Source organism: Fistularia commersonii, chromosome 9 (assembly GCF_037954325.1).
Source record: "Fistularia commersonii isolate RoL2024-O1a breed Wild chromosome 9, RoL_Fcom_v1.0, whole genome shotgun sequence".
In the NCBI taxonomy this organism is placed as follows: domain Eukaryota; kingdom Metazoa; phylum Chordata; class Actinopteri; order Syngnathiformes; family Fistulariidae; genus Fistularia; species Fistularia commersonii.
In genome coordinates this window covers 9,673,050-9,685,899 of record NC_141292.1, presented here as the reverse complement: position 1 = coordinate 9,685,899, position 12,850 = coordinate 9,673,050, and the positions used below count along the sequence as shown (strand labels likewise).

Below are 12,850 nucleotides of genomic sequence, written 5' to 3'. Positions count from 1 at the left end.
CTAAAGTCTTTAAGGATGATTGAGTTTAAGTGCCTATTTTGTTTGTTGTATAACATTGAAGGAGCGCATCTGTTTCTGATGTATTGCTCGGACCTCGGGCAATGAATTATGATGTAAATAATATTAGACTGAAAAACCCAGACTTGTGACCAGTGATTAGTTTATTTGATTTGATGAATTAAGAGTTGATGAATCCCCTGATATAAAGTGGCTCCACTGCTCTGACTTTCTTCTTATTAAAGTGCTGTTGCTTAAGGCGCTAGCAGAAACTACCCTTTAACTAAATGGTAAACGGTCTCCACTCATAGCGATGACACCGTATGGATTCAAAGCGCCTTACATGGGATAGCAGTCAACCTTTCACACACGCTCACATACCGATGGCGACAGAGCTGCCGTCCCTGCCGCTAACTCGGCTACCGGGAGAAAACTGGGGCTCAGTATCTTGCCCAAGGACACTTCAGCATACAGATAAGAAGAGCCGGGAATCAAACTGCCAACCTTCTGATTGTAAGTTCCACCACATGAGCTGCTGACTACTACCACTTCTACCACTGCTTCCATTCCTACTAGAATAGAATAGAATAGAATAGAATAGAATGCACCTTTTATTGCCCAACAATGGCAACATTTCAATTCTGGGATACCAATATTGTCACCCCCCATACTACAATTTCTACGACTGCCACTACTACCACTACTGCCACAAACAACAATTGCAACAACAAAAATTATCATGATAATGCTAATAAAGTTTATTATAATAAATTAATAGCAATGATAACAATCATAATAACGAGATATATTAAAAATAAATGATTAAATAAAATGCATAAACAAACAGTGCGTCATGACGTAGCCCCGCCTCCTCTGCGCTAAGCCCCTCCCCTTCTGCGCTAAGCCCCGCCCACCTCCCCGCTGATGCAGCCGGCGGCTCTCCGTCTCTGAAGTGCGAGCGCCCGGATCAGTTCGCTGCGGAGGAGCGGAGCGGTAACACACAACGGGGAAACGCGAGGATTTTCCGCGTTTTTATTCTTCTGTTCACGCGTGGACTTCTTCTTTTTCTTGTTATTTTTTCTTTAAAATTACCAGTATTCGTTGAAAAAAAAAAAAAACAGGAAGCGCAGCTCCGCGGGGATGGAGGTGCCTCAGGTGAAGTAGCGCACCGAGTCGCTTCCCGGTGCCGCGGGACGTCCAGTCCAGTTCCGGTACGGGAGCGAGCCGCCGTCCGCATGGATTACAACATTTAAACGACCGTTTTGAAGGGGAAGACAGAACGCAGAAGTGCCGCCCAGCCTCCTCAACCTACACCCCCCCCTTCCAGGCCCCCCCACCCCTCCTCCCCGAGTGCTTCGCCCTCTCCAATGAAATATCCCCCTTTAGGTGCGGATCGAGTTTGTGATCGGATCGAGCTCGGCGAGACCGGCGGCCGGAGGAGCGCCCGTCCCGGTGCCGCGGTCTCCCTGTTGACCCCCCTGGACCCGATTCGGCAGGCGAGGCGGCTTCCCATCCGACTGCTCAAGATGTTGACGGCGCACGGCGGACACTTGCTGCACCCGGAATACCTCCAGCCGCTGACCTCCGCGCCAGTGAGCATCGAGGTACGGCCGAAGCCCCCGGGCTGCTTCTACTTCTTAAATCGTCCATCGGAGTGGTTAAATTTGACAAAGAAAAAAAAACAAAAAAAAACGAAAACGGAAATCACACTATATATTACATGCTACTAATTTAATCGCACTTCTCCGCGGGAGTGACGGCGTAATTACATGTAATTAATGAGCGCTGCGGCCAAGGCAACGGGAAATTATTAATTTTCACTAATTAACTTCGCAGATTTTTTTAAATGCGCAAATGCAAATTGTTCGCCCTTTTCACTTTGTGAAGAGTGAGCTCAGGGCAGTTCTTGAACGATTGAGACTACTGGATATATCTATTTTTTAAACTCCCATTTTGAGGCCAAGGTACATTTGAATAGTTACTCGAAGTGCATGTGTTTCGTAAATGACTTTTAGTTTATATTTCAAATAATCATAAAATATTAATGTTTAAATAAAAGTAGCCGTCTTGTTTTAAGCACATAAATCAAAAGTTCCAGGACATTTATAACTGGAACTGAATTCAGCTCCAGTTATTTAAAAAAATGGCTATCAAAATATGACCGGTATTATAAGTGTGTGCGGCAGTTGTTCATTATGTAAATGTTCCATTTCAGGCCCCACAGGTTCAGTGTCCCGGGCACTTTTCTTAGCGTGAGAGGGGAAATATCTGCAGGCGGGACAAAGGTGGATGGAAAAAAGAGCTAATCCGGGTCTTTCTTTTGTCACAGCTGGATGCGAAGAAGAGTCCCCTGGCCCTGCTGGCGCAGACCTGCTCCCAGATCGGCAAACCAGACCCGCCGTCCTCCTCCAAGCTGAGCTCCTGCAGCCAGGGGGAGAAGGATCCCGGCGGTCGCTCGTCCGTCTCGGGCCTGAAGCACGGAGAGCCCCGCCCCTCCCTGGAGGACAAATCTAGCTTCAAGCCCTACAATAAAGGGAGTGGAGAGTGTCGCAGGGATGGAGTCACCAGCAGCAGCTCCTCAGGCAGCGGCGATAAAGTCGGGTTCAGGGTCCCCAGCAATAACGTCACCGCAAATGGGAATACAAGCAACGGGCAGCAGTCGTATCCGACCCGCGACGCCTCGCCCGGCTCCCGAGCCGGCAGCGGCACCCCGCCCGGGCTCGGCCAGCATCACAGACAGAGCCAGTCGCCGGGCCGGCAGCCCCCCTCCCACAGTCCGAACGGCGAGGCGGCGCTCGAGCGGGGGAGCCCGAGTAGCACGGGCAGCGGCGGCGGCCACAGCCATTCCAAAAAAGGCGCCGACGTGAGCAAAGCAGACAGTCCGCACCACGCCAACTCCAGCCACGTCCGAGCCAGCACAAACTGCAGCAACGGGAGCTCCGACGGGGGTTCCAACCACGAGGGGGGGAAAGCGGAAGCGGCGCCGCCGAACCTCGGCCCCGGACACATCACGCCCATTTCCCCCTACAAGACCAGCCAGCCTCTGTTCCCCCTCCCCTCCTCCAACATGGGCTACCACGGCTCTGTGGTGGGGGCGTACTCGGGCTACCCGTCTCAGTTCGTCCCCGGCTTGGACCCGACCAAGTCCGGCCTGGGAAACATGGGCGTTCCGGGAAAGCACCCGAGCTCCAGCCCGCTGACGGGCGCCTCCCCTCCGTCATTCATGCAGGGTCTCTGTCGGGACCCCTACTGCCTCAGCTACCCGAGTATGTCCCACCTCAGCGGGGGCAACTGCAACTCCTGCATCCACGACCCTTCCTCCAATCTGAAATCCAGCTTCCCGCTGGTGTACCCCTCCCACCCGCTCCACTCCCTCCACCCTAGCTCCCTGCCGTCAAACTCCTCCCTCTCGCACCCCCTCTACTCTTACGGCTTCATGCTCCCCAACGACCCCCTCCCGCACGCGTGCAACTGGGTCTCGGCGGGAGGGCCGTGCGACAAACGTTTCGCCACGTCGGACGAGCTCCTGGCCCACCTCCGCACTCACACCGCCCTGCCGGTGGGGATGGACAGCAAGCTGCTCTCGGTTTCCTCCTCCGGACCCGCCCCCTGTCACCTCCACCTCCCCCACCAGAGCGGCGCCGGCTCGCTCTCCCTCAGAGCTCCCCCCAGCCTGGGCTTGGCTCGCTATCACCCGTACAGTAAGGTCCACCTGTCCCCTGGACCCTCCTCGATCTCCCTGCACTCTCTGCCCACCACGGGGCCGTACTACCCTCACTACGCTCTCTACAGTCAAAGACTCGGATCCGCGTCCGCCCTGGGCTACCAGTGATGCTTCGTTCGGCCCGCGTGCTGAGAGGAACTTTCCGGGGCGGGGCGGGATACGCTCGTTGGCATCACGGCAGAGAAGGAGATCGATACCACTGTCGTCGAGTTTCAAGGCTTCGACCAGACACTAGCTTCAGCAGGGGACCTTGCTTTGCACTAACCTCCAAAGCTCCGATTTTAAACACCTTATATCTAAACTACCAAAAGTGAAGTGCAAAATCCACAGTTTGCCATTTTTGCGGGACACACACACACACACACACACACACACACACACACACACACGCACATACAGACAGATCACTGCTTTGTGTTTTGCCATCACAATGCCTATTGCCATTCCGCCCCCCACCCCACGCACCGTTGGGGAGGGGAGGCCGTGCTGATACTATCTGCAGGGTTTTAACCGAAACACACAGCGGTCAAATTGTCGTTAATTGATCTGATTGCTCATTTGCACGAGGCTCGTTGCTAGGCAACTCGGCAGAGTCCAGACAATGATCCCTGAAGCGAATGGCAAATTCTCATCAGTTGGGATTCCATCCATCTGTTTTTTTTATGTACATTATCAATTTGCACAAATCAGTTCGTTTTTATAGAAGTCGTTAGACCGGGAGAAGATTTTTTTTTTTTTTTTTTTTTTTGTCAATGCTTTATATGACACATGGAAATAAGGAATCACGGAACCAATGTTGGAGGAGAATCGATTCTGCTGATTGGCTGAACCCCCTCTCTAATGACGGCACACAGGGATGACTTGAAGCATCCGGTTTCCTCAAGCTGTGGCGCAAAGCCAACTGCCTCGGGAAGTCAGATCGGAATATTTAAGGAACACGTTTAACATCTTCATCCATGACGTTCGATCGGAACCGTGGCTGCAAAGCACAGCTTATTATCTAGTTTGCTACGAGCTTTGATATGTAGCAAATATATGATCCTTACTGATTCTGTAAGATTCTGAGGGAAACCCGGCTGCTCACGTAACAACGATGGATGAAATGAGCGCATATTCAAGTTTCTTTTCCGTTAGGTTCTTTTTCAAATTTCCCGATGATTATCTCACGATTAAACAAACCAGATACGGCGTGTTAATTGTTGGTGTACAGTCCAACTTTGTGAATGTGGTACAAAGCCAAGGCTTTGTGCTGCGCTTAGCTAACCAGCTGCTATAAACCTGTTATTACACAAGCGGGGGTGTAACAACACACTTATGATTTTGGTTCGACGGACAGCAAAGCTCGGAGTACTCTTAAATGTTCATTTTCTTTGCCCTGTGACTAAACTGAAGGGCGATACACAAAATGATACTCATTTTTCTAGAGTCAATTCCCTTGACTTGTACATGACTGTTACACTTTTCAGCTTCACAACATGTACCAGTGCATTATTACGCAGTCTTGAGAGAGCCGTATCTTTCTCTCCACCAGAGGGCGTTGAGCCATAGCTCCTTTTTTTTTTTGATACTTCACCATTGGAGGCCGGTTTCCAGCGGGAAATAGGACAGAAGCACCGATCCATTTTTTTTTTTTTTCTGGAAAATGAGAACTCCCTGACACTCGCTCGACTTATTGCATTTGAGATCTGCTGTACGGGGGAAAGATGTTGGCCAGCCGCAGGTGACCTCCACAAAAATGTAGAGCGGCGGAGATGGCAATAATAAAAGTCTGGCCCACCGTCGCTTTCTCCTTGCGAGAGATGCATGTCAGCTTGACACAACATACGCGCTTACTGTTTAATCAGCGCCAGAGTTCGTGATGACCTGTTTAGCTTCCTCATGTTCTGTTTATTCCTACTGGGAAGCTGTATTTATTTTATATTGGGAATCTGGCATTTTACAATCCTCTGAGCAGACATGTGGAATACCAGATGACAGATGTTGTGTCTTAAGATGAGAATGTCGAAATCACAACTCTCTTTCTCTTTCTCGCTGAACTCCTCAGTGTTTTCATTTTGTAATTTTCACAGCGAACCGAAAAAAATAACAAAAAAACAAAACGAGATGTGATATTTTTTGTAGAATTGGACCCCCCCCCGCAGTGGGATCCAGCAAAATGGGAGCTGATATTTTGTTAAATAAATCAAAGTGAAGACGTATTCTCTTTTCCTCCTTTCTGTCTTGTCAATATTTCCCCTTTATTGTATCACACGTGGGTGGGTGTAATGGGGAGGTGTGTGTGTGTGTGTGTGTGTGTGTGTGTGAGAATCCACTGTGGAGACAAGATATTCAAATTAATGGCAGATAGTTAAATAAGTTCACATAACCTATTGTTTCATCTAATTTTTCTTTTACTGTTTAGAAATGTCAGCCTGTTTCGGACAATCTCTTACTGGCTTATATGTACTTACAGCGCTTTTATAGTAAATTATCCAGTAAAACAATACCTAATTTTTACTGTAGCAGTGCACTTTTAAAACAATCATTGACTTTGTTATTTTTATGTTATTTTTATTCTCTAACATCTGTCATATTCTGTCATTGGACTGGCAGCCAGCAGTGTAATGTTTATTTTCTTCTTTGGCCGACTATTCGGTTTTGAGTAAAGTAGCAACGCAAAGCTTTCAGACGACAAAATCAAGAGCAGCACACTCTTCATAAAAATGGTAATTAATCAGAATTGATCAATTTGGGCGCCGTCATCACTTCTGCACCTCAGTATGACTTTTTAAAAGGAGTTGTAGATAACCTTTGCGCTGATAACATAATAGTGAGTGATGAGATGTATAATTTCATCCATAATGCAAATAATGACAAAGTCATCATGTAATGGGATCCTTATCGGATTAGACACTATAACATGGATGCTAAGTATAGATAATTAATGCATTATATTACTGCATTATGGAGTTGTATAAAATACATGCCAGTGTAGTGTAGTGTTCTGGAGTTGATAAAATAAAGAGGCCAACCTGGAGGGTCTGTCAATGGAAGTGAGCGAATATTACACGATATACTTTCTGAAAATGTTCTACTTTATCACAGTCTGAAGTTGATTAACGACCTATAGCATACTTTTGCATCCAAATTTATGATAATCATCAGTATGACACCATATCTGCTATGTGTGATATTGAGGTAATGCCCAGGATGCCGCTTTGCACGCATGCCTAATTTGTGTAATTGCACAATGGTTATCCGGTCGCTCAGAAACAATATCCAAATCCAAGCAAGAAAACTTGAAATTCTACTAATCGTTTTCAGCACAATCACTTAATCTGTTGATTAATTTCTCGACAAAATTAAGAATATATATGTTTTTTCTGTCCCAGACTCGCAAAATGAAGGCCCTAAAAGTTTTGTCCGCAACCTCCGGTCCACAAGCCAGAAATATCCACAACAGGGAACCAAAGGAACCAGGAAACACAGTTTATTCCTCCAGGGAGTTTTCTCTTCATGGAACATGATCTGGCATCACTATTTTCTTTTTTTTTAAATATACATCCACCACATATGTATGAATATGTGATATGTATAGATATGTATATAAACACACATACTTACACAGATACATAAATAAAATCCCTGCACAAAATTACAAACTTGAACAAATGTTAAAAAAAGAGGTTTATTTAACACTACTTCCCCGGAAGCGGTTGAATAATGAATGTGTTATATTATTTGCCAGTTACTCAAATAAGAAAAAAAAAACAATTAAAAAGCTATAAAAAAATGGACTTGACAGACACTATTTTAAGGATCCATGTCAGAGTGCCTTTATTGGAGTCTGAATTTGTGACGGTGTCTATTTTTACTGGCCGAGGACCTCGGGAGTGTTGACTTTGGGCGGACTTTTACTTCCGCTGATATTTCAACGTGGACTCTGCGACTACACTGCGGGGTTACAGCTGGCGTTCCATTGTTCTGCAGTGTCACCTTAAAGCAGTAACACACTTCCTTAATGTTCCCCCATTTGCCGCCGCGGCGTGAAAATGGCAGCCGGGGCAGAGGCAGATTAGATTAAAAGGCACAGCCTCTCCGGATGTAATCCTGATAAGAATCACGGCCAACGGCGCGCCACATCCCTTCGAGATCTCGCCCTGACCGTCACTCAAGCCGCTGCAGCTGTGACATGATGGGCGGCGGTTAAATGCCATATCCTTGCAACAAGACACCGTGACCCCCGGCTGATGTACGGATGACCCATGTCGGTCACGAGTTCTGACAGGGGACCTGAAGGGGTCACGGCAGCCTTTTGCTGCTGTAACAAGAGAACGTGCTCCTATTTCCGCCATCTGACATGCAGGAGGGCGGGGAGTCTGCAGGCCCGCCCTGTACCTTTTGCATTTCCAACTGACGGCCCCGAGATACTCACATGCCTTTCATTTAGTTTTTTTTACAATCACACTGAACTCGTCCCAGAAGAACATTCACTTTTTGTAACCGTTTATGACATTAATAAACCAAATCCCCTGCGCTATCTTTACGATCGGACTGTGTTCGTCAACACCCAGATTCTAACCTCTTCTAACTGACTACCTCTAAAAACGACTCATTTTGACTACGATTGCCTGACAAACAGTGGATCAGAATCAAACTGATATTTGAATGTGCACATCCATCATGCAGATACACTCAACTTGGTATTTGTTGTTATCAGTGTCAATGTTTTTACTGTCGTTCTGATATGCGCTTTCGCAACAAAGTTCAGACACGTGAACAATTACCAGGCGAGCCAAGTCTCACTTCTGATTCGCGTTTTATCACTGGGAGAGACGCGGTTCAATCATTCCCAAGATTTAATTGTGATTTCTGCTTTTCATCTGTCAGTTGTTTTTTGTTTTTTGTTTTTTCCACCTTAATGAAGACCTGAAGTGTTGGGGTGGGATGCCACCTATTGGTGAGCGAAAACAGCCTGTCTGTCAAGTCCAATGAAGAGGATGATCTTCATCAACCTGGCCCTTCTGCTCAAATCTGAAGTCACGGTGATGTTAATGGTGGCTGTCAGTGACAGATAAAAGAATAATTCAATAAAAGAGACTCTACAGTAATAATTAAAGCAATGGGGAACAATATAAATGTTGTATTATATTAGATTAACTTTTCATTGGAAAGTCCTGGAGTTGTTTTGGGTTCAGTGGCACCTGACACTGGCTGTTCGCAATCTCCATGTGGCATCGCGGTATATTTTGCGATGTATGTTGAGCATATTTATTCCATGAAGCGAGAAAACGGCTCCATGTGGTTCGTATTTGTTTGGGGCAACAGATAGCTGCTATGTGACTCGCACGGTCGGAGTGGTTCCTCACTTCAGTTCGCAAAGCACGGTAAAGAAACCCAAAATACATTACAGATGTAGACGAGAAAATCAAATGATAAAGGAGACTTAGTTAAAAAACGCCCAACACTATTTACGGTCCTGGAAACCACCAATAGCCCTGAGCCAGCTGACCTTGAGAGGTTTACCGGTCCAAGAAAGATGAGTTGTTTGGATGCAAAAACACTTTGTGATTTATATATGGATCAAAACTATCTTTAAGTAAATTATGGCTTGAGAGAAGAGAAAAAAAATCCAAGAAACTAGCTGCAGGTTGCAAGTTGCATCAGTCAATGTTTTCATGCAACTTGACAAACACGCGAAGCAAATCCTCAAAAAAAAAAAACAAATACAGCACGTTGATGCAATACTTCATTTAGCTAAGATTAACTGACAGACAGAGCATTAGTCATTTGGATCTTTGTTTTCTTTTAAAGTTAAATCTAGTGGGGGGCGGGAAGGGGATTTGAAAATCTTCCGAGAAATATACGATGATCATTTTTTGTGTCAGACATATATTATTCCCAGGTTGTTTTTAACTCAAAGAGTAAAGACCCCATCAATTACCTCCATTGCTGTTTTATAACATTTTTAAATAAACCCAACTTCTTAAACTATCAATGCCATGATGTTTTCACATTTTATGGCTAATGCAAAAAAAAGTTGTCATTATCTTACTGACAACCTAAGTGACAAGTCTTTACCAGTCCTGCTTATCCAGCCTTTAAATCCAGCGTACGACAACTTCCCTGTGACCATCACTGGTACATAACATAATACAACATGATACAGCATGACCAAAATGTAGCGGAGGATAAAAAGCAAGCCAAAAATAAACATTGTCGACATGCTATGTTCCCTTAAGTGAACTTGAAAACACATTTTTTCATTCTATAAGTTTTTTTTTTTTTGTTAATTTCATTTTTTTTAAACACACTTTGAGGTTTAGTCAAGTAAAACAACATTAGGCTTAATTATGTATTCACTAACCCGTCAAACGTAAATATTGGCCGTTTACCTCGGCTATTTAACGGTGACCTTGGTTGAGTCGCGCTGCTTTTTGTTGGCTGTAGAGCATGGAGAGGCCCGGCGCAACTGATAAATAAGTCATCGGTTGCACGTTCCGCCCAAAGACTTTTTCAATCCCCCGACACAAGTCGGGCCCGAGTAGTCAGGCTTCATCCTCCAACTAAGCCAGAGAAAGAACACGCATTTCTCCAATGTGTAAAAAAGCCCTGGTATTGTTGTGAGAGGTGGGGGGGGGCAGCTGGCTGCTTGGCCCCGCAGAGTCCGGGGTGCAGCCTGACAGCCCTGGTGATTAATGATGATAGACTGCCGAGCCGCTCCTTCATTACATGACAAGGCTTTAACCTCTCTATCAGGCTCTGAGCAGCACACACAGGCCCGAGGAAAAGACAAAGGAAGCAAGAAACATCAGAAATCTATCCATTTGTTATCAATAGCCGGATCCCCCCCCCACACATCCTACCGCCCCTCCGTGATTTAGATTGATTTGTGCATTAAAATCGCCGAGCACGGTCACAAATTACCAACATCTGCCTTGATGCCTTCTTCTGAATCGTCTGTGAGTTACAGATTGCAGACCGGCTTCCCAGAAATGCGCTCCTCCGCTTTCATTTTGTGCTCACTCCAACTTTATCACTTCATCCATCATCCCCGCTATGAGAGCTTTTCAAGTGGTCCAAAAATAAAAAGGACACAGATGTCAGCCCGACTATACTGACGTTTCTAAACTGCCATAAACCCATCACTTACATCCAACCGCAGAGTGGGAGAAATGTTGGAAATACGCTATTCTCGCTCACAGAGAAACCACTGTCAAACCGAGCTGCACATAATATGTTGATCCACTACAGCCGTCTCTCTTAAATTGCCCACATCCCAGGATGAATTTGCATGAACAGGTATTTTTATTTCTATAAAAGGGGGCGCCCGTCTCGCTCCTCACTGTGAAGTGCTGCCTGTTGTAAAAAGACGTAGACAGAGTGAGTTTAGCGGTGTACACGAGGGCAAACGCAATTATGGTTTCCTTACTAATGTGCAGCTGGTTTTGATCTGGCTGTTCTCTGAGGGCTCGGTGCTCAGTTGTCAGCTCTCATGCATCACAAACCCGGTGCTTAACGGAAAAACGTGCTTTGGCAGCGACCGGCGGAGGCCTGGTGGCCAGCGGGTGCTAGAGGGTTAGCCGCATGCAGAGGGGGGGGGGGGTTGACACCATCCTCTCCCTTCCGCATCTGGATCGTCACGGTCACATTCTCTCGTTCCCTTTTGGGTTTTTCACCCTCGCCATGAATGTAACCGGCTGTAATTGGCCGACGTGACCGAGAGCAGACGCCACGCCACAAACTTGGGAGGTCAGCGAGAGGCTCCAAAGTACACACACATGGATGGCAGCGAAAGGAAAAAGAAAAAAGGGAAAGGAGTACAAAGCAGCACGGGGGGAAAAGAGATGCTCGCATGGAAATAAGCTTACATGATTACTCAAATACAGTTATTAGGGAGGAAATGTTGTTTTTCAGTCTGTCAGGATGATTAATGAGCTCGAGTAAATCCACTCAAATGCTGTTGTTTATCCTAACCAGCAGACGTGATACTAACGTGGAACAGGCGGAACGCGTCCGGCAGCGGGGGAGCGCAGTAATTGAAGAGGAGAAAAAAACTACAAAATGTAAGACTTTATGTACAGGGGTTAAAGTCCTGCCCCGGGCATGAAAACATGACTCCGGTCCCACGAGCGAACCCTTGCTGTGTTAAATGAAGCGGGCTGGGTTTGACACTTCAAAAGTCTTTTTAGGCGCGAGATTTTGGATGTGCTTGACAAAAGTCTGACTTTAACAGGAAAGTCTTCAAGAGGGATTTGCAAAATGACTTTTTTTTTTTCGAATGTGGATTCTCAAAAAAGTACAAGATGTCTTGGGTGTGACTTGGGATGAATAATCGCAGGAGTCCTTGACGATTTCAAGGATGTGATTGTGGTGATTGCACTTTGTGCTTAATTTTATTTATATGTCATGTTTTCAGTTTAAAATTTTCTCTCGTTTGCTACTCCAAGCATATTTCATGCGACGTGTGCAACCAACACCATGACTATATGAGACACATTTTGCAAAATTTGAATTTTTAAAAACAAACAACGAACACCGCTTAGCCTTTTCAACTGATCGTCAACAGCTCCAGCTACCATATGTGCCTTGCTTAAAGATTTGTTCCCTCCACAAGAACTTACCGTGCACCGCTCAGGGGTCAAATCTATATGGGCTGTTCATCTTTATTGGCTGTACTATCTCAAAACTAACTGTTGTGATAAATATTCATGTTTTTCTGCATTTCATGAGGTTTCCTGTGATACGAGACACGATTGCGCACCCATAACAGACATGTATTTGCCACTAGTTGTAGTGACAAGTACAGATGCCGTGTGCACCTGTGAATATTTTCAGAAACTATCCCGTCTTCCTCACTTGTAATAATCAAGATGTCAGCAGTTCCCTATGCGGTTATGATAATAACCATGTCGGGACACTTTGGATACCAAATCAACAGATGCTGAGATGCCATGGGTGGCGTCGGCTCAATTACAAAACAGACAGCATGAGGAAAGATATGCCTCTTCCACATGGAGTACCAGGGTTTCTGCTGAAAGCATTGCCCTTTATGAAGCTTCTATTTTAATATCTACTGACGCGCTCGCTGAGCCGATAAATAATACGAAGCTCTTCTTCTTGCGATCTAGATACTCTGCCAGAGAGAAA

General features: G+C 45.9%; 1 protein-coding gene across 3 annotated transcripts in view; it reads left to right on the top strand.

Annotated features, from left to right (window-relative positions):
* LOC147231158 (zinc finger protein 703-like) overlaps nucleotides 1-5,919 on the top strand; it is a 47,187-nt gene extending 41,268 nt beyond the window's left edge. For 2 of the 3 annotated variants that reach the window (XM_086152374.1, XM_086152375.1), the window contains 2 exons: nucleotides 1,384-1,601; nucleotides 2,327-5,919. In XM_086152374.1, coding sequence (XP_086008500.1) covers nucleotides 1,524-1,601; nucleotides 2,327-3,829 — 1,581 coding nt within the window. In that variant the 5' untranslated portion in view covers nucleotides 1,384-1,523 and the 3' untranslated portion in view covers nucleotides 3,830-5,919. Of the gene's footprint in view, nucleotides 1-966; nucleotides 1,602-2,326 lie in introns of those variants that run through there. The other variant, XM_086152373.1, reaches the window with a different exon arrangement.
* The last annotated feature ends 6,931 nt before the right edge of the window (nucleotides 5,920-12,850 follow it).